Source organism: Gastrolobium bilobum, unplaced genomic scaffold (assembly GCF_033153095.1).
Source record: "Gastrolobium bilobum isolate Gb01-03AN ecotype WA unplaced genomic scaffold, APGP_CSIRO_Gbil_v1 utg1269, whole genome shotgun sequence".
NCBI classification, from domain to species: domain Eukaryota; kingdom Viridiplantae; phylum Streptophyta; class Magnoliopsida; order Fabales; family Fabaceae; genus Gastrolobium; species Gastrolobium bilobum.
In genome coordinates, this window is record NW_026898540.1 from 956565 (window position 1) to 980154 (window position 23590).

The 23590-nt window shown below is 30.3% G+C and overlaps 2 protein-coding genes across 2 annotated transcripts; both read right to left on the reverse strand.

The window, feature by feature from the left end:
- Window positions 1-10838: 10838 nt before the first annotated feature.
- Window positions 10839-11730, reverse strand: LOC133317275 (wound-induced protein 1-like). The gene has a single exon (XM_061519134.1). It carries the CDS (start codon window positions 11493-11495, stop codon window positions 11157-11159), a length of 339 nt encoding a protein of 112 aa, XP_061375118.1. The 5' UTR covers window positions 11496-11730; the 3' UTR covers window positions 10839-11156.
- Window positions 11731-19710: 7980 nt separating this feature from the next.
- Window positions 19711-22665, reverse strand: LOC133317264 (uncharacterized). Its single transcript, XM_061519119.1, has 2 exons — window positions 22363-22665; window positions 19711-21978 (listed from the first exon to the last, which is right to left on the reverse strand). The coding sequence occupies exon 2, from the start codon at window positions 21855-21857 to the stop codon at window positions 20169-20171; it is 1689 nt and encodes a 562-aa protein (XP_061375103.1). The 5' UTR covers window positions 21858-21978; window positions 22363-22665; the 3' UTR covers window positions 19711-20168.
- Window positions 22666-23590: the final 925 nt, after the last annotated feature.

Consider the following 23590-nt stretch of genomic DNA (forward strand, 5'->3'; position numbering starts at 1 on the left):
AATCTACTCTCATTTTTTTTATAAGCTAAAAATTTTAGCTTATAAAAAAAGTAGAAGTCAGAAGTCAATCTTTTTTTCAAAAATTAAATATTTTTTACAAAACTAAATAATTTTAACTTTTATAAAAAATAATTTTATAATAAACAGGGCACAAACACAATCTAAATCAAAGTCATTTACTTTTCTTAGTGTCTCGATTCCTCCATCCACTAATCAACTCAACTCTGATAATAAAATTAACAAGTCGGTAGCTTGGTCTTCTTATCATAATAGTAATAATGAACTGATCAATAAATAAGTAAAGCAAAAATTGAATGGCCATTGGCATATTCGCAATCAGATCACTTTTTTGCTGATAAAAAATTTGGTGAAGTTGACCCATTTTAATATTAAGATACAAACTTCAGTAAATATTTACAGTAGTATTTATAAATAATATATCAATCCTAGATTGTCAACACCTATTAACACTTTTATATTAATATTGTTAATTTTATTAAGTGGATCAATTTTTATTGATATCCAATGACGGACGGATAAATTAATAATTAATAATTTAAGTGATAATGAGTTTGTTGCTTTTAACCGGACGGATGGACCGGGACACACAACAATGGTATACTCTTGTTAATTTTAAAAAATTTCTGTTGCTATAATATTGATTGGGTATTTTTTTTCATCCTCAAACCTTACCTTCATTGTTAGAGATAATATAATTCATTTAAATTTTCTTTCACTCAACAGCTTAAACTTTTAAGTTGAGTTAATTCTTTTATATGGTATCACAATTTCAGTGATCACAAGGTCACAAGTTCGATTCTCACCATTCCAATTTTCTATTAAATATGAGTATAAATAGGCTAGATTAAGCAAGACTTTGGATTAAATAGGTCAAACCTGTGTAAAAAATATTGGATCTGACCTGACCTGTTAGCCTGTGTAGGTCCCAAATTATAAGTCTGGTCTGACCTATATTTAAAAAATAAAAGTTTTGGCCTAAGCCCTGTTAGCCTGTTTAAGCCTATTACATATTCAACAATTAAAAGAATAACTAAAATAATATTATTTTATTATTCAAAATTATTAAAATAATAATTTTATTTAAAATAAATAATATGAGATAGGCTAGCCTGTAGGCATATAGGCCCAACATGTACAAAAAAGCTTATGGTCTATTTTGTAAATAAGTTTATTTAAAAGTCTACGTCTATTTTACTTTACTATTTGTAATAGGTCAAGCTTGACCTACTATAGGCTAGTAGGTAGGCCTAACTCATTTACACCCCTACTATTAAATAAGCTATAAACTAAAAACAATTGGGCCTATATAACATTTATGCTTCAAGCCCAAAAAAAATTTGCGTGAAAAATTAGGTTAGAGATAATATAAATCATTAAAAAAATCTGAATTGATTCTTTAAACTCCTTATGGGCTTCATAAATGGAGGAGGAATATTCTTACAACCAAAATTTTCTACTACCTATCTAATCACCATTAGATTAACATTTTCTCATTTTTCAAAAACTTTTTAGCATTCTCTTTCTTTGATTCAATGATGATTAGATAGATAGTAAGTTAGTAGTAAAAAAATTTGGTAGTAAAAATATCTTCCCTCTCATAAATGAGTAAATATCAAAGAAAACTTGAAAAGCATCCATCTATATTTCACTCGCTCCCACGGCAAAGTTTTTGAGTACTTTACATTTAGATCATCGGTGACTTGACATAACATATATAGCATAATTAAGAAGCGTCATTTCAATCCAAAACTTTAAAATATTAAGTGAGATTAAATTAATTATTTTATATCTTTCTAATATGCTCCTCACATAAAAGTCTTTGGACTTGAAGCGTGGATATGACACAAACCTATTTTTTTGATCTGCCTTGTGTTTTTTTTAATTTCACCTGAAAATGAGAGCCGATTAGGATTAAACTCATGACCTCTTGGTCACTAAAGCTCTAATACCATGATAAGCATAATTTCAATCCAAAATCTTAAAACATTAATTGAGACTAAATTAATAATTTTAGATATCTCTAACAATAATAGATAATTAATTTTGATGAATGAGACTCTTTTTAGGTTTGTCAGTGGAATCCATTGATTAAATATTCCTTGGACAGTTCAATTCAGCAAGTTCCTCGTTAGGGAAAATATTTATTTTAATACAAGCGCAAGGAAACTCCAAATTGTGTTTATGCGAGATTCTCCAAGATGCCAATACTATCATCATCATGCATACCCAACTCCGATAGTGTGTCCTTTTATTCTATTAATATATTCGATTTCATTTGTAGTTGAAACGAAAACTACAGAAAACCAATCAGACTTGAAAAGGGAGGAAGCAAAAAGGATATTAGTTAGTATATCGAAAATGAAGATGACATATTTGTGTTTTTTAAGATCTTATGCCCACTGGACGCGATAGGATCTCCCTCCTTTATATCAACACACTTAAATTGCATAATATAATTGCTTTTACTATAGATAAAGATTATTTCAGCCAGCACGAAAGCCATGTTAATTGGGTCAATCACATTTATAACAAATTTAAAAGTATACATTCAGTTTAATAATATAAGGAAAGGTGTGTCTACAAATTTTTTTTTTTACAAATTTTCATAAATTATACTATGTACTCCTGAAAATACATAGTATAACTTAGTGCGTTTCTGAGACTATATAGTGTAATTTATAAATAAAAAATTTGTAAATATAATCATCTCCTAATTATTTATATGACTGGGATAACAAATTAATTTGCAAAAAAATAAATAAATAAAATCATATAAGATTAAAAATAATTTAAAACCGCCAATTATAATAGTCTATATATGCATCAGAAAAAATAAATCATAAAATACATATCAAAAACATTGGCACGCATTTTCCTGCAAATTTTTTGAAGTTATCTTCTTTAGATTTATATTCAGACGGGCCTCTTAAGACTAAATTTGATTAGTGTATCAAGTTTAATAATAATTTATTTTGAAGAATATATTATTATTTTTAAATAATATAAGGTTAAAAAAATAACTCTGAAATAAGTTAACATAGATAAAAGAAATTTAAAAAAAAATTAATTTGGTATATATAGTAAAATTGTAGAGTAAATAAATTTAGAGTGCAACTCAATACACGCAACTTCATCAATTGTGTTTACTCATTATGTAAATTGAGTTTAAAATAATTTGTTCACCTGTTTGTAAAATAACAATTGGTCAAAATCATATTTAATATCTTATTTTTACTTTTTTTGGGCAGAGTATTTTTATTTTTTTTGTATTAGAATATTTTTACTTTATTTGTTTAATTCGTTGGTCATAGTTCAAAAAAATAAAAATAAAAATAAAGCATAGTTTTGATTTTCCTGCAATAATACCGTGGCAATGGTTGCCAGCAATAATTGAGAACAAGCATTATTGCTCACTAATTGACAATCCTCTTAATATAATGACAACTTCACAAAGCATACCAAATTCGTTATTTGAGGTTGTTTATATTAATAATCGTTTTAGCTAACTGGCACAGTGGCACTACACCAAATTCGTTATTAAAAAACGGAGATACGTCGAGCTTGATTATAATGCCATACTTTAAGGTACATCATGTGAACTATGGCTTCTTGGTTAGAAAACCATCAACAATAACTATTTCGTTGATTGATCCTTCATTATCAATCGTCGTTATATATTTCCTCTTGGAGTTCAAATTCAATGAATAACTAAGTCATGTGTTGGATTTGTGGGCTCATGCAAAGAGATGAATTTTCGTACAGGGAAATTTGACCTTGCATATTTCTAAACAAAAAAATTTTAATTTCTAAGGGAAAAAAACTAGTTCTAATGTTTTTTATCCGAGCTCTTTATTTTTTATCCCCTCAAAGTTGTCTCAAACAAATATATAAAAGCAAACGTTTATTACACTGTATTAAACACGAATGATGAGCCGCAACTATACTGTTCATGCATACTCATCTTAAGCATATCAAAGGAATAAAATCCTGCATTAAGTGTTTCACTAAAAATAAAAAATAAAAAATCTTACTCAAGACAAGAGAGTAACATCATGCATGCATCCACTTAAATTATTTCAAAAGGCACATGTACATGCATGTCTTTTTTAGTTCCCTCCTAACTCCTAAGGAGAGGAATCAAATAATTTTATTTTTTTTTTGATAAAAAAAAAGTTTACATTTGTCATTTGACATGACACAACAAACTTTCCTACACACAATATTTTTTGGAGTTCACACTTTTTGAAGAAAAAAGAAAATTACAACACACAAAACGAATCTTTATAACATTACACAATCATTTTTCCTACAACATAACTCTTATAAAATCTTAAAAAAAATCCCCTTTTGTTACGATCAAGTTTGTAAAACATTAACAAAATGAATACACATTGCACATTGATGTTCTCAATTCCACTTGTCTTGACCTGACAAATGGGTCCTAGGAGAAAAAAGACACGTCGATGGCGAATTCTGGCGGAGCTGTAGTCAAAGTGACCCGTCATCAGCATGACATGTCGACTCAAATAATTTGATAACATATGTCAGTTGAATTAATTACATTAAAGTAAAAACATTTTTTCTTTGTCTGACTGGCCTTATTTGATATACTGACTTTGTCAGTTCTCAAATCCAAAAAAATGTCCATGATTAATTATTATAATTTTATTTTTTTAAGTTTACTTCAATATTATTTTAAGATAAACATTTATTTTTAAAATGATAATTAATTTAATATTTAAACATAAATGAATTTAATTATTTTCATATAAATGAATAAATAACTTATTAATTTAAATTTAATATTAGACTCTAATTATATAAATAAATTAAAAACACTGTTTAAATAACTCACAACTCGTCTAAGATTAAAATAATTTAATAATCTTTCAACTTAAATTGTGTTTAATTTATTATGGATCAATTCTAAACCAACTACTCTAGAATTGACTAAGTAATGCAATGAATGGCTTTTTTCACGTTCATAGTACATATTATAAAATTGGGTAAATTTTATTTTCATCCATTGTAGTTTTGTGATTTATCATTTGATCCGCTGTGATTTTAAATTTATCACTTAGATCCATTGTGCTTAAATAATTTATCATTTAACTCCTCGTGGTTTGATATTTTTACTTAGACTTTTTGTGGTTAAAAATAATTTCACTTAGATCCCTCGTGGTTTAAAAATAAAAGTTTTAAAAAATAATTAAGAGGAAAATAAATTTTCCCTCTTTTATTTTATATCCTCACCTAATGCATTTAAGATTTAAAAAATAAAAATAAATTCTAAAAAAATTAACTTATTTTTATCAAGAAAATAAATTTAAATCAAATATTTTTATTTTATCTATTTAAAGAAAGTAAACATCTTATTTTGATAGTACATATTTAATTTATCATAAATAATATTTTTTTAATTTCATCTTAAATAATATTTTTAATTTCAAATATATTTTTAAAATAAAAAATTAAGATAATTTATAAATTAATTTCAGAATAAATAACTTAAAATATTTTTCAAACCCTAAATGCATTACACGAGGATATAAAATAAAAAAGAGAAAAAATTTATTTTAAATATGTTTTTAAAATGTTTAATTTTTAAACCGCAAGTGGTTTAAGTGAAATTTTTTGTAACCACAAAGGGTCTAAGTAAAAATTTGAAACCATAAGGGGTTAAATGATAAATTATTTCAGCACAGTGGGTCTAAGTGATAAGTTAAAAACCACGGCGGGTCAAATAATAAATCACAAAACCACAATGGATGAAAATGAAGTTTTCCCTATAAAATTCTATGCGTAAAATATATAAGAAATCATTATCTCATTTTACATGAGATAACTCTCTCATGTTGTTTCACATTAAAAATTGTGCCACCATTTTTCTTTTTTTCTTTTTTTTTATTAAATGGTGGGTCCACCACATTATATATCTCTACTTGTTCATAGGGTTGTTCAAAATGTCCAAAAGAACCAAACCGATTCATAACCAAACCGCTCTACATCTTAAAAACTGGTTATTTTTAAAAATCGGTTTCATATGAAACTACATTTTATTTTATAAACTGGTTATTTACCAAACCATAAAAATAATTGATTATCTATGGTTATCCATAACCAAACTACTCTACAATTAAAGAACAAGTAAGTGTTATCTTTTATTATGCCTATTATCTTAGTCAATTGACTCAAACTTTCAAACAATAAACTAGAAAAAAAAATTAAGCAGCTCAAGTAAATAAATAATTTTGTCCGATGAAAATTATCTGATAAAACTTCTGTTAAAATTTTTTACAAAAAAATTTTTGTCAAATTTTTTTACGAAAATATTTATCATAAATTTTTTTGACAGAAATTCGTTCTATTGAAAATTATGATAGAAATGTTTTTTGTTGAAAATTTTGCTGGAAATAATTTCTGTCGAAAATTTTCGATGAAAATGTGTTTTGTCTCTATTTTCGACGTCATGTGATTTTCATCAAAAATTTCGTCACTATGTTCAACGAAATATTTTTCGTCGATAAATATTGTCAGTATTTGTGACTTTTCTAATAATGTCACATTTAAAAATAATTCATATTTATGTAGTTTTCACATTTTAATGCTAAGGTTAGATAAGTAATTTTTAATATTTCCCCCCTTAAACCCCCAAATTGAGGGAACTTTAATTTTAAGGGTGGGAAGAGTTTTGGAGGATTTTGCAAAAATTCACAATTTCCTTCCTCCATTTTTTTAAACTCGCAAACAAGGGAAACAAGGGAAGGGATTAATAAAACCCTCCCCTTCCCTTCCTTCCCCTCTAAAAATCAACTCCCAAACAAAGTCTTATTAACATAAATCTTGAGAGAACGAAGAGCAATTTTTTTTTTATAATTTTAAAATTGAGAGAACGAAGAGCAATTTTTTTTTATAATTTTAAAATAATTCAACTGTTCTTCTATCAATCACTCTCAAAACAACGTTAAACAATTTCTATAAGAATCATTTCATCCGAAGAATTCCAAAACAATGAAGATTCTTGCAAGAAATAGTTGGTCAACTACTTATAAAAATAACATAATCCATCAATAACCAATTTTGAATTTGTTAAAAAACTAGTTTTGAACTTGATAACCGGTTTTGATTTAAAACCGGTTTTAAATCAAAACTGGTTATGAACCACAAACCAATTTTGAAACCGGTTTTAAACCGGTTTGAACAAATTAAAAACCAATGTTTTTTTAAAAGAGTGGTTCGGTTTAAAATTCAAACTGTTTAAAATTAATTTGGTTCAGTTTTTGACAATAACTAAACCAAACCGCTCCATACACATCCCTATTTGTTCCGCATGTGGAGACAGATTCGCTATTTTATAAAAATGAGTAAAAATATAATAACAGCAGCTGTTGTCACACGATAGTAGTAGTACTTACACCGCACAAATCTCGCATCTTATTATTTTTTTACTCTCATATATTTTTTATAATTACTTCATCATTTTTCTTTTTTATAAATAATAGGCATTCTTCACGTAGTTAATTATATTCGAATTGAGAATATTTATATCATAATTGAACTAGCTCTTTCAAAAAAAAAAAATTTGTATTCACAAAGACTTAAACTCAAGATATTCCTTAAATAAAATCAAATATATACCACTTTAACCAACCTCTTTAATTAATTAGTTCATCATTAATTGTTTGCTACTTAATTCGTTATTGAATTGCAAAGTTAATTATGAAATTAAGAACTAATCGATTCTAGAATACACAACATACAAATTAATAGAGAAGGGAAAAAAATTAGGAACGTTAAATATGATTACCTAATAGTCTTGATTTTAAATTCCGCCCAATCATTAACAATCATGCAAAATAATATAATTGAAAATTTGAAATTATTTTTATAAATAAATTATAAAAATTTATCTAATACGTTCTTCTTATCAATTACGAGTTGAAATTTGTTCATACGTTAATCGATTTTTCATAATTTTTGTTTAAGTGAAAAATATGCTAACTAATATGGAAATGAATTCTCTAATGTGTCAAAAAAACATGATATGGTCATGTGGGAAGATCACAATCATACAAAGGTAAATCAACGGTTATGATTTTGTAACTACCTATTTTATCATTTTTTTTTCTCTCCTCTTTTTTTACCATTGATCCACCTTTGTATGGTTATAATTTCTTACATTACATGATCATGTGAATTTTTACATTAGAAGATTCAGATCCAACTAATATTGACATATTTTTCCGTGAACGAATATTCCTCTTTATAGCTAATATTAACATAATTTTTGCATGAATAAATATTGTTAAAAATCAATCCCTTAATTTCTCAGTCAATGCAGCAATATTAGTGATGAATTAAGTAATGTTATTTAGATGCCACACGACAACACTTAGTAAAAGATGGTTATTGACTTAGTGCTATTAAAGTATCGATCTTTCATCCCAACTGTAATTAACCACATAAAATTCTTAAGAAAAAAAAAAGGTTAACCACATGGCTTTCACCAAATGTTACCATAAGCACTTGAACGATTTTTTATTTAATTTTAATGTAATAAACACTGTTTGCTTTTTAATATGTCACATAAATAAATATTACTCAATATGGTGTTGCCACGTGATATAGAAAAAATATTTTTTAGTAACACAATGTATTTGGCTTCTCCAAATTTGTTAAGTTTAACATTTATTCTAATTTAGCAATTAATTTGTAAAATTAGGTTGATTTAGTCAAAAAGTCTGGTGTGGGGGTGTATTTGACTAAGACGTAGTAGTAGCTAGGGGGACCTTTCTCCAGCTTCCGATTAGCTGTGCCACCATATCCCACGCCTTGTATATAATTTTTTAAGAAAAATTTAGCCCCAAAATAGGCTTCTCAAAATCTAAAATTTACATTATTATTATTTATTTATTTATTATACAAAATTTACATTATTTTTAGATCACTCCACTAGTTACAAAGACATTGTCTGTTTAGGAATGGTCCCTGCTGAGACAGGCCTTAACAAGTTAGGGGGAGGAAATTTAAATATCGGAGCTTAAATTTTTGTTCTTTTTATATAACCGATGTCAATTGTTATTTAAAATAATATTTTCCAAATTTGGTATACTATTATGTCAATTGTTATTTAAAAAATATTATTTAATAATATTTCCCTAATTCAACCGACTGTATCTCTAATTTTTTTATTTATTTTTATATAATTCGGAGGTATTTCCATTTAACTTTCTTTGATCATCTTGTCTTGAAACAGGGTTTGAACCTCTGACTCAAACAAACTCTTCGGAGCTCAGTTGTCATCTGAGCTACTATTGACAGTTCTGTATCTCTAATTTTATTACTTCTTATGGTGTCCAATTCAATTTCGATTAAGTTGTTAAATTGGTATATTAGATCAATTAAATCATAATTCAAAAGTGTTAGCAACTGTAGTAATACACACGAAGACTTAATTAATTAATTTTTTGTAATGAGACACGATGTACAATTCTACAATAATAGTTTTCCTGTATTTTGTTTTGAATAATCGAGCATGCCGGCCCTTAAACTGAGGCTTTGGAATGAAGTAAGCAAGAGCAAATGTAAAGTATAACATAACATCAAAATTGTAGCAACAAAGTTCCCTTTCATAAATTATTAAAAACGAATTGAATTGTTTTTTTCCTTTTTATTACACTCCTCTTGTATTTTTTTTCGGAAAGATTCTAGCCATTTGAATAAGGAAAAAGTATTTGTTATTTTAAATGACATAATTTATATTTTTTCCTTTACCCACATCTTTTTTTTTTATCCCTTCTCTGTTTTTTTCTTTACCCACATTTTTATTTTTATTTTTGTCCCCTCTTTTTTTTTCTTATCTATCTCTTTCTCTCACTTAAAATGATACAACTTTACATTCTTCAAAATAATAAACACTTTTCTCTTTGAAAAAACATGTTTAACGTTTTCTGTTTATGATAACTTTCCATATTATTATAATAAAACACTGCTACTTGGACACAACTCTTTTCTTCAAGTAAATAGTTCTTTTTAGAGTTTTTGTTTTCATGCATCATTGACAGGAAAATTAAATGTGAAAATGTAAAAACATAACTATATAAAATAAATTATGCGTTTATTAGAATTTGATTATTTAATATTTTGATAGTTATAATTTCTTTTTTAAAAATAAAAAAACGATTACTTTACATTTAAGAAGAAAATCCAATTCAATTGACCTCATTCTTTTAATATTTCCGCTTTATTGTTGTCACTCAAACAGAGGTAAAGGAAAGGAGAAATGGTTACCGACAAAAAAAAAAAAAAAAAAAGGAAAGGAAAGGGGAAACGTAAGTGCATGATCCTTCCCTAACTATTTTAAATTTTTATGTAATTATATTTTATAATTTTATTTATGATTTCTATAAGACAAATTAAATTATTACATAACACTTTTAGTTATTAAAAAGTTTGTGCAAATAGATAATAGAGAATGAGTCAAAGTGTGTATCCGAAATCAATAGCCTTTATTTATAGTTTACCTCTATGACTTTGGCCTTAGATACCTCCAATTTTGTTGGCTGTTCTGATTTGTTTGTTGGGAAAGAAAACTTATCCCTTAATTGTGATTTGTTTGTTGGGTAGGGAACTATCCCTTAATCCTCTTATGCTTAGCTTGTTGAGATATGTTCCTTGATTCTCTACTAGAAGTGCTGAATCCAGTCCATAAAAGTTTCAAATACGAAATTAGTCGCTACCCTATTAGATAACAAATCGAGATTGCAGATACAAAATAGAGAATTAGGTTTTAGCATCACACAGCTCTTAAAACAAAGATTCATAGGTACTCTTATTATTGCATCATCAAAACACCACATTACAGAATCACAAGGATAAGACCACCAGCACACACCCATAATGGTTTCAGTTTCACACCAAACCAACAGAGCAAGCAAAATGAAAATAATAATAAAAAAAAAAAAACACAAATTAAAATACCAAAGCAATCACCACGCCGATAACTAACAGGGTCTCACATCTCTCTGGTATCGCGTGAAACCAAGCGAGCCACCGACTGCCACGTGTACAAGCCCTTTATTTATTACTAGTAACGGCAGCACGTGATTACGTCCTACTTTTTTGTTTTAATATATTTAAATTGCGAGAACCAGACCCGGCACGGATTTCCCGACCCGATTGGAGACGCTGCTTTCCCAGACGCAGGGGAAGCGGTTGGAGTCGGACGCTGCCGGAACAATCTCCTCGGAATCGGAATCGGAGTCGGCGATGCGAGTGACGGTGAGGGAAGTGTTGAAATACTCCCTGACCTGGGTAATTAACCCATCCGTAACGGTCCACGCGTGAATCCAGGAAATGGCGCGTGAAATGTCACAGCCTTCGACGATGACGGTGGGGCCGAAGGAGGCGAGTGACTGTGGAACGAATTTGAAGTTGTCGTTTCCGGCGGAGGAATCGCCGGTGAGCATGCGCATCAAAAATTGATGAGAAGGTGGACCATGGAACCACCACTCGAGGTCGGAGGCGACGATCTTGACGACGGTGTCGGAATCTCGAGAGTTTAGGGCGTCATACAGGGCGAGAACCAGCTTCTGGTTGCTGGAATCAGCTTCTTCCACACTTCCCTGAGAGTTAGCCAGTTCGAGAAAGATTTTCTATAGAAAATGAAAGAAAAGAAAAGAAAAATAAACGATTCAGAAATTTCGAGATAACCACACTGGTTTAAGAAAAGACACCAATGAGGGGGGATTTTATAGCAAGCATGCGTAACAGTGTTTTGATCTGCTGCACGCGGTGCTATTTCTGCGCTGAGTGATATGATGACGTGGCGCTTTTTTATTGGTGAGTTGTAAACCGCGGAACAACTTCGGAATAATACATTATATTTAACGGTGTTACACTTACATCAGCAGTGAAGAAAAAGTTGGATGGAACGAAAGAAACGGTCAAGCCAACTTTTTTGACCTTTACAAAGCGATGGAGTTTAGAGGCGTGGCGTGTGAGTGCGCGTGAAGGAATGCTTGCGACAATATCGTATTTGTTATTTTAAATGATATAAATTAAAACATTATTTTAAGAAAGAAATAGACATAAGAAACGGAAAGAAATAGAAATTATGGAGGGAAAGTGAGTGATTTTTTTTAATTCAAATTTTAAATAAAAAATTAATATTTTATGTCTATTTCTCTTTTAAAATGACATAATTTTATATCATTCAAAATGACAAATATTTTTTCCTAAAAGGAAAAAATGTGTATCATTTTAAAAAATGTAAAGTTGTGTCATTTCAAGTGAGAGAAAGAGATAGACAAAGGAAGAGAGAGAGTGGACAGAAAAATATAAAGGTGTGGGTCTCACCTCTTTGTGAGAGTGAAATGATATAAGTTGTGTCATTTAAAAGGATAAACATTTTTTCCAATATGATATTAGACTAATTATAAAATATTAATTATCTAAATATAAAGTGATAAGTTTAAGCGTGTATCGACAAATATACAGGTGTGTGTGTGATTCTGTTTTTTTTTTTTTTTTTTTAATACTTTCTTAGGCTAACTCATTTAGGTTAAGTTCCTTGGTCGGTGGAAATCCCTATATGAAAATAAGGTTCTATTTGCCTTAACGATAAAAATAAGGTTCTATTTGCCTTAACGATATGGTAAGGTAGATGCGTTAATTGCATAGAAAGTTAGACATTTCATGCGTTAATTGTATAGAAAGTTAGACATTTCAATTGCTCAAGCTTTGTATTTTTGTGATAACCTGTTGCGTCTTTTATGACGAGCATGATAAGATAAGTTTATAACTAGGACATTTTTGAATGAATTCTCATTCCTGATTTTGATTTGTAATCAATCACATTTAATTCCCACTCAGTTAGGATTTGATTTATAATTAATTAGGATTTCATTCTTAGTTATTTTGGATTTGATTTCAATGCTTTTAAATATTAATGATTATAATTTTTTTTATTTCTATAATTAACGATTGTAAATCTTAAATAAATAGAATAAGATTAAAAAAATTATTGATTATTGATCAGATCAAATACAGTATGGACTGACCTATATGTATCGAGCTCAATCTCACACGGTTGAATGATCTTACGTTGTTAGTGGCTTGGGCCTGGTATTTCTGTTGGAGCGTGCTTGAGCTTTTGTCCTTCTTGGTGGCGTGTTGCACCAAATGGGAGTACCTGCGAAGACACTCCGATGCTTAAGTTAGTATCAGAAGCAGATGTTTTTGTGTTCATTAAGTAAAGATGATCGTACCTTGGTAGTATATCGTTTGCTTATATAGTAGTTAAGATGCCGCCTTAGTTAAGGCGGCTTGACTTCTGAGTGGCCAGCCTTGGGCTGCAGGTCAGTCAGGGGACCTGAGTAGCCTCATCTTCCATAGTGCCTAGTAGTAGAGTTGTGGCAAGCTGGAGCTGTCCGTTGTTTACTGGAGTTAAGGCGCGGTGGAGTTGCCTTGGGCCTTAAGTTTACTTCCTATAGAAGGTTTCACACGCGAAGTAGGTATCGCGTCTTATGTGTCGCGATGAGGGCATCACGTCTGTGTTTGTTCTTTGCGCTTTGCTTCTGGTCTTCAATGGGCCTGGGCTTCCTTATATGTTTTTGGGCCCTGGTTGGGCCTGTATTTTATCCGGATCAATTATAAAATTAGAAACACGTGTCAAAATCATCATATGTGAAAATGAGCAAGTGTTGGCTAAGAAGATGTGATTAGGAACAATCGGTATAGGGACTTCACATACGCACACCAAATTTATATAGTATCTTCTAAATCCAATATGCATAGGAAAATAGACCGGATATAGACCTCACAACCTTATGTATGAGTATGTATATATAATTCCTCCAGTGCACTCTAATGCGGTGAAGGAGCCCACATAACTACAAAATCACCTTACAACACTTTCGCGTGATTATGCGGGGGTTAGACGGGATGTGTGTCAAGATATAAAACAATATTTGAACAGGCACACTAAGATTGCTCACAATATACTAAGAAAAATGGCCAAGCTGCACATCAAGCCTCCAAGTCTCGACAATAATTGCATCCCGACAATAACTAGGAATCGGGGCATGGCAGCCTCCGTCATATTCAACTGCATCTGGCTGCACATCAAAGTCGAACCCGTGGAGCTACTTTCACACATGGGCAATCATGATAATATCAACTCAGCATAAGTAGGATGCCAGCTCGCCCTATGAATATTGAAGGTTATGGTAGAACGCTCTCACCATAAATTCGAAATATGGGCACTCCATCTCTGCAAGCAACAAGACAGCAACAAGACATGTGTCTGTTCCAGCAATATCACAATGTTGAAACCCTCAAATTGGAAGAACGATGAATCCAGTAACTTCGGCTTAGATATCTCTCAACAAATGAAGTCCTTCACAGAGCAAGCACGGGACACTATTTCATTCTTAAATAAATAACCGAATAGCATATTTGGAGACTCCTCCACAATTGGCCAAGAGGATGAAAACTCCTCCACAACATTAAGAAATTATTAAAAATAATTGTTTGAGATGCCCTTCGCTGATATATATATATATATATATATATATATATATATATATATATATATATATATATGAGGCAGGGTATTTGACACCAGTATCAAATTTGAAATTTAACACCTCATCTGATAGCCGTTAGATCAAAAAAGATCATCGACTCTGATTTGTAAGCATGTGACACCATTGATCTTTTTTGATCTAACGGCTATCAGATGAAGTGTCAAATTTGTGTCAAAGGATCCTGCCTCTATATATATATATATATATATATATATATATATATATATATATAATAATTTTTTATTACGTGACTGAAAATTATTATGTGACTTTTTCTGTTTTGTTAAAAAATTATTTTTCATTTTCTTTAGTAAATTACAGCTCTGATTTGTTAAAAAAAGATATATATATTTTATTTAATCTCGGCTATATAAAATAGATTCAAATCATTACATTAACAAAACAAATATGTTAGCAAAATTTCCATTATTATGTGGTAGCATTTGGATTATAGGTAAAAAAAAAATAAAGAATAAGAAAGAGAATTTTGCTTCCTTCATAATATATATTTTTAAATAGTAGTGGATTCTAGTCGGTAGGGGCAGTCAGTTGAATCCAAAAGAATACTTGTAACTACTAACTTGTAAGTGCTTTCCGACAAGCGAAAAGAAAAGAGCTTTTTGTTTTGCACGTCTCCTTTGTGATGGTGTGAAAGTAAATTACATTCTAACCACTTTTAACGAAAGAGCGCTTAATATTAATTCTGATTTATTTATATAAGACTAAATAATTAAGATTATTTTTTTTATTTTTTATACGAAATAAATATAGATTCAATTAAAGCAAATAATTAAGTTCAAAACGAGCCTTTGTGGTTAATTCACATGAAACTATATGTGGATAGCTACTCATAATAAAACTACTAATATTAACATATAAAGGAGTTAATAGTTAGGAGTGTGGTTAGATTCAATTTTTTATACTTAATTACACCAAATCAAGATGTATTTTGAAAAAAATATAGTGCAATTTAATTTGGTTCGCATTTTGAGTTCGATTCATTTGATTTTATCACATACTTAAAAGTGGATATAGTTTTGTTCAGTTTGGTTTGAACTAAGAACCAAACCGAATTAATAAAGTGATTTGATTCTTTGAACTTTTGAAAAAAATTGTTAGGTTCTTTAACCGATTTAATAAATGTGGTTCGTTTGGTGCGGTTTTGGATCGATTCACAATTAAGTTTGTGATTCATTTGATTTTTGTGCACACCCTGCGAGGGACAAGCCTGAGTGAGCACAAAATTATTAGTTTAAACTCTATTCACACCAATTAATTAGGAACGTGCAATTAAAAAAAATATTATTTATGCGCAAACTGACCTTTTTTTGAAGTGATGAACTAGTTGAAGTAAATTACAAAAAAAATATTTTCTAGCTGGTGCTAGCTAGCTATAGATATCTCTATTTAGAGCTGAGGCACTGAAACAGCATCCATTGTGTACACTATACTACTTTATCAGTTTGCGTATTGTGTCGGGTTGTGATGATGGATGTTAATGGACCAAATAAGCACTACCCCAGAGGGAACTCTCCACTCTCCAATACCCCAAAAATAAAGCTGTTCACTTAGTGAATAGCTGCTCAATGCGTCATAGCATACTCGACAGACACAAGTGCATCAATATCTCTTTCTATTTCGGGGTCAATGTCACTGTGTCTTTATCTCTCTCGTCTTATGTTACACTTTAAAGTTGTGATAAAGACATAAAGTTTAGCATCAATATCTGAAATTCCGATTCCTAATATAAAAAATGGCCGCAAGAATATCGTTTTGTGGGGCTTTTTTTTTTTTTTTTTTTTTTTTTTTATTATACTTTAGGTTTGGGAATAGAGTGGGCTATATTGTTTGCTGAGTCAGGGTATAAACTGTGGGTGTGGGGGCACGGTTTATGGAACTTCTATGATGCTAATATTGAGCAACAATGAATGATATTTTTCTTCTTAAGAAAATTGGATTGTGCTATAAGCCGCTTAATAGTTTGTGCTGTTTGAGTCTCTATTTCTTTATGTATCTATTTTCTTTAATAAAAATTATAAATATCTCCAAAAAGCTTTTGTAAATCTAAAGGAGTGAAATCAAATGGCGATAACTCAGTTGATAATAACAGAGATAAATAAGTAGAAAAAAAAGAGTTTTGATTTGATTTTCACATATAATATTTGAAAAAATTTAAATGTCTTCATCTTTGAACTATCCTGCACTTTAAATTAATTTTATTGTCGATTCAAAGAGTACGAGACAGTCAAGTCATTTAAAAAAAATATCTAAAGAAGTGAAGGACACAAATGACAAAAAAAAATTATGGTGATGCTGATGCAAGCACACCAACACAGAGATACATAAGAAAAGAAAAAGAGGGGGGGTGGGGGGTTAGGGGTTAGATGCCTATATATTTTTCCCTAGTCTATCCAATGTTGCCCATCTTTCAAGAATTGGGCGGTACCTAACTAAAAAGCCATTGACACATTGGTTTGAGGTGACATTCGAAGGGCATAGGAAGAAATACTATATTTTAATCGTTAGAGCATGCTGCATGCAGATACTACATGCAAGAGAAAGGCATGTTTTTCTTGTGTTCTCGTCTGGGTGCTGTTTGTTTCGGGCTTTATAAAAAGTTGTCCATGCAAATGAAAGTGGATATCATGGAAAGCTTTGTTTGGTTGGTGATTCTTAAAATTTGCCCACCTATTCCACTTGTCTAGCAAAGTATGTTTGGTCAAAGAAATCCATCCTTTTTCATTGTTACTAAAGACATCTTCAACGTGATTTTTTGTTAGTTAGCTGGGTAAATGAGAAAGGTGAATCATGACCCAGACCAAAATACTCCTGTGAAGAGCAAAGTTGATAATGCCTTTCCCTGTTGCAAGCTCCACCAGCAATAGCGCCGTCACTCCAAGAATCGCAATGCGCCCGTTCAACCGCTCACTGTATTTTTTTGTGATTCCATACACACAATTTTTTTATTTTCCCAATTTTTTTTAAAAATAAGGATATTTTCGTAATTGTCACTTATTTCTCCATCTGTATTTTACCTCAAACCAAACATAGACTTCATAAATCTTACTTAATTTGCTCGGTAAATTTTTTTCCAACCAAACAACTTTTTTTATATTTTCCTATCAAACTCACTTTTCATCCATTTCCCTATCAATTACATTTTCCTAATATTCAAAAAATTTCTCCTCAAGCAAATGCCCCCCTAGAGAAATATTACTCGAGAGTTTTTCTCTTATCTATTCATAAATCAAGAATAGGGTCTATTTTTTATTTTTTTCTCTTCTCTCTTCTTTAAGTTATGAGTATACGAGAAAAAAATTCTCTCATATCAAATGAGAGTAATATTTCCTATTCATGTATTGTATTCAACTTAAGTAGGTAATATTGTAATAAGAGAATGTGGCATTGTGTCAATGGGCGGTTGGGGCATGTCATCTACTCTAGAATACAAAAATACAAAGGTATGATTGTTTGAATCCTGTTTCTAAAAATAATTTATTGATTTTAAGAAAAATAAAATAAAAAAACTTGCTTTATAAGATTTGTTTTGTAAAAATAGTTTAAAAAATTGTAACTATTTCTTGAATGTAATTAATAGCAAACTATTTTGTTTTAGTTTTTTATTATCTATTAATCTATTTTAACTTTCATAACAAGATCAAATAAGTTAGAAACGTATAACAGTAATAAAAAAGATTAAAAGTAAAAAATATAAAATAAAAATAATTTAAATAGAAAAAATAGACTGAAGACAAAACAGAAATACAAAATAAAGACCAAATATGTTCTTTTGTTGGAACTTTGGCCTTTATGTTACCAAAAAAAAGATCAAATATGTTGGAAATTTATAATACTGAATTATTTTCCTTTTATTTTTTTTTTCTTATATTTTCTTCAATTTCTTTTAAGAAAAAAAATATAAGAAAAAAATTAATACCAAACATATCTAAATAAAAAATAAAAAAATAGATAGAGGACAAAAAAGAAAATAATAGAAGAAAAAATATTAGTGATTTCTTTTTCTTATATTTTTTTTTATTTTTTTTTTGTCTTCAATGTATTTTCTTCTTTTTAAATTAGACTATTTTTCTTTGCTTTTTTTTTCTTTTTTGTCACTGTTGTAAATTTTTAATATTTGATTTTATCTTTTTCTATTTTTTCTTTGATCTAAAATTTTTCTATTTGATTCTCATATGTTTTTTCTTCTATTTTTATTTTATTTTTATTTTCAGTCTTTTCTATCACTGTTAAAAGAAATGGTATAAAAAATAAGACAAAAAAATAAAATCAGTGTTGTAAAATTTTAACATATTTAGTTTTTTCTTCTTCTTCTTTTTATTTAGACATATGATTTTTTTTTTTTGGTTTTAGTATATTTTTTATTTAGACTATTATTATTTCTACTTTTAGTCTTTTCTGTTATTATATAAATTTTTAACATATTTGATCTCATTTATTCTTTTTTTTTTTGTCTTCTCAGTCTATTTTCTTCTTTTTGATTTAGACATATTTTTCCTTCTATTTTCATTTTTTTATTTTTAGTCTTTTTTATAAGTGTTGTGAATTTCTAAAATATTTGATTTTATTTCTTAATTTTTTTTCTAAGAAGGGTAAAATAGATAAATTAATTTATTTTTTAACGGTGTTAAGAATGTATTTAGATAGAAAAAAACATAAGGGATAAATGGTTAAAAATATATATATATACATAAGAGTGTAAGTAATTCATAACAAAAGCATAGGAGAGTCTTTGAATATTTTTTTTCCATTTCTTTTTAATGTCAACCGGATAAACTATATGAACAAAACAAATTTATTAACTGTAGATAACTTTTTTATATGATAAAGACATAAAGTAATGCAAATCTTGCACTAAGACCAATAGTCCAATATATGAAAAATAAATAAATTACTTTTTGTTAAGCACAACCCACACCTCGATAACTAAGCTTTCTTACCTAACCTCAAATTTTACCTCCCTTGCATAATGAGAATAGATGATTAAACCTTGGGCTATCAACATTTACATGATTCTGCAGGCTTTGCATAAGGAACACGCGTTAAGAATGTAGAACTCTCTACAATTATTTCATATATGTCGTTTTACATGTATTTCATATGACTTTGTTGAAAAGAAAATATACATATATAGAGGAACAAAGCTATATTTACAAATTTTTTGTTTACAAACTACACTATGTCTGACCGGTCATACTTCAATCAAGAGTATATAACCGGTCAAACTTAGTATAATTTGTAAAAAAAATTTGTAAACGGATCCTTCATCTATTCGGAGAGAGCAAACTTTCTTAAGAAAGAAACAAAAGATCAGGTGCTCATACAAACATCCTACTCAATTAAATAGATAAAGTGATAGACAATCAACAACTAAAATCTGCATCTTAAGAGAAATGATTGACATTGATGAGTATGAGAGACTTAGAGAGCAAAATCATGATTTCAGACACGCTGAATGCACTAAAAATTTAATGGATGATCTTAACTAGTGTCATGAGTAGCTAGAAGAAAACAATCCTCTACCCCTTTTCCTTTAAGGGACTAAGAGGCTTCTCTTTGTATTAACGATGGAGTCGGTGGGTTCATTATTCCATCTTTACCTCTTTCAAAATGCTCATCTTTTACAATAGATGGCTGTTTATCTGGACTGTAATATCCCTTTAAGACATTGCTTGAACCTAGAGGAGAAGGTGTTTTAATCATAGAAGGGGAAGAATTGTTACCCAGAGGAGAACTTGTGCCAGATTTGGTTGATACTACATCTTCCTGAGCCAAAGGTGAACTTGATGGTTGGTCACCAGAATCAATTTCTTTCCTGGAGAATTTATCTTCAACAAGATCATAGTTATTCCCAGTTCGTGCTTCTTGAGCAAGAGAGCACCAGAAACAGCATAGCCAAAGTGTGCAATCAGAAACAGAAGTTTTGCCAAAACAGAAGTCATAGGCAGGTAAATTGAACCTCTTTCTCATTTGGATCCTCCAAAAGCCACCGTAAAGTAAACCAAAGAAACAAAGAATAATCCCAACAGCTACTAGAGCCTGTCTAACATTGTCATCATCAACATTAACGGAAGCCAATATAAAAATCCAGAAAGGAGCCATACAAAACAGCATAAAAGTGGCAATATGAACATACATGTTTCCAAAGCCAAGTCTCTCCATATTCCACCCAAAGACACAAAAAGTGCAGAAAAGTGAGAGATATGCTAAAGAAATATCATTCCAAATGTCAAGTATTCCTCCACTCCACTTTGGTCTATTTTCTATAATCCTTTGTTGATTTTTGGATGCAAATGAATATTTCCTCTCAAATGGTTTCTCTGTCAGCTGCTCTTGCCTTTGAGAAGCAGTAATTTGAACCTGTGCTTCTTCATCCATCTCACAATCATAGTCCTTCCCAAGCGGGCTAAGAATGGTATACAGGCCAGCAATTGCAGGCGCGGTAATCGCAACAGATATACATATTCCAACTCCAATGGCAGGTCGCTCAGATCTTTTATACCCCAAGTTTAGACCACAAAGTGCATATTGAGCAAAACAGTTCACATGAAGGAGAATGATCACAACCATCATATGTGCCCACTCATGGGGCTTATAAGTGCCATTCTTGCAGTATACCTTTCTAAGTTTAGAGATGTCATTTGGTCTCCATCTGCACAGAAGAACAAGGTGGTAGAACCTCTGTGGATGTTGATACAAGCACATAAGTGTAAACAGTGCATTGAGTATTTGGTTGTTTATTTCAAACCATGTATTCCTCTCGGATTTTCTTGGTAGCACATTGTTCAACATACCTGTCATTACAAAAAACAGAATTGCACCCGAAACAGCAACACATGTAATCCACACAAAAAGGGCCATGTTCATTGGGTTTCTAATCCATTCAATGCACATCTTCTTGACTGAACCCCAGTCAAGTTTCTGAGCAAACAAGCTATGGAAGCGTGCTTTTAGGCTATTTGAACGTGAAGAAGGCACAGATTGTGAAATATGGTCTCTCTCAGAAGCAAGCCGCTTGAATTTGGCAGATGCAGAACCATATTTAAGGAATTTTATCCTATTAGGAAGAGAACTTAAGGAATCTGGGAGCTTTCTCTGAGGATTTTCACTGCTCAGAACTGTTTTCCGAGAAGTTGAAATATCTATAGAAGCAAACTCCTTTACCTTACTCTCATTAGATTCCTCAATTTCATCTTTGGGATTCCCAATCCCATTATCTACCGAAACCATTCTGATATAAAGCTCTGAGCTTTCTCAATCAAAAAATCAGAACCATATCGTCAATGGTATAGGTATCGAACAATTACTGCGAAGACATAACAGAATAATCTTCTGTGCTAAGATTTCAAATCTGTAACAAATTTCATATGAATCCATAAGCAACGAGGAAAGTATCCAAGCAAATAAAAAATCAAGACAGAGAAATGATTACTTGAGATATGTGACGATGACCCAGTAAATAGATTATTATAAACTTATTGTTGAATCAAAATTAACAATTTTAAAAACTAGAAACTATTAGCTACATGAAAAAATGAAAAACCCAAAATATATTTCTAATAATACCAAAAAATTAATCTGAAAAATAAAAGTTACAGACACACAAACACCCAAAATAAAATTGAGCCCGTAAGAAAAGAAATCCCAGAATAATAACATTAAATTTTCAATGCACAAGCTGGTGGGAAAAGAAAAAAAGATGCAAGGGTTCATGTAAAGTGAGGTATAGACATACCTAATTAGCTGTGACTCAACATGAGGGAAGGCGATTGAATGCAAGTGATTCCCTCAGAGATATTAGACAAAATTCACAAACAAGAAATGGAATCTAAAGTGTAAGTACTAATACAAAGGTAAAAACAAAAGAACCACGTGCAAACAGTGGGGAGAACAAGAATGGCTCCTCGTACTCGTAGGCGTAGCAGATAACAACATTGTCAAACATTGTTCAGCGTCCAAATATGACTGCTGGTTACTGGTTGCCACCTGCCAGGAAAAAAGAAAAAGCGGGTAAGGAAGGAATGAAAATATTGAAAAAGTAATTTTGTGGGTGGAAAGAAATTTTCTCTTTCAGCAATAAATTCACTTTATCAAGCATTGCTTCTCTTTTATTTCCAAGCAGTCTGGTGTCACGCCTTCCTCGCGTAATAATCATTGATTTTTGTTAATTTATTGGAAATTATTAAATAATTCTTAATTCTTAATAAATTATAATCCTTAAATTAATAAAAATTAATGATAATTAAATTAGTTATAAGAATAAATTTTTATGGTGATAAATATATTATACCCTTAGGGGCTGTTTGGTAGCCGACTTATTTTGAGATGCCCGGGCAAGCTAGCTTTGACATAAATTAAACCCGCGTTTGGTAAGCAAAAAAGCGAAGGTTTCCAGAGTACAAAGAAATGCCGTGAATTTGTATTGTGTGTTATGTACAGTGCCAAATCCAATTGTTAAAGTCCATAGAAAACGTGGAAGTGTTTCAGTCCCGGGCAAATAGCATTTGAGGCGCGAAACTATTGACTAAAATAACCCTTATTTTGGGTTTGCCTTGTATTTGAGTTGCTTTAGCCGCTTCGCTTGTCCGACGACGAAGAGGGGCCAATGACTCTCTCAAACGCTTCCTCAGGGAAACCACACATTCGATGCCAAAGCAGAGATGTCGACCAGCCTTTTCCTTTGGTATCTCACAGCAAACCCTTTTCGTTTTCAAAACCACAATATAATATTTCAAATAAAACATAAATCTGAGGTTATTTTCGTAAAATACTCACACTTTCCCATTAATATTTCATAACTAACCAAACACACATTCAGTAAAATTAACCATAAAATCCAGGGAAATTTTTATCATACCAAACACCTTTTAATAATATTCCAGAACATATATATTCCCCAGTTATAATTGTTTCCCAGATAAATAAAAATTTCTCCTCTACCAAACGCCCCCTTAGTTTATTAC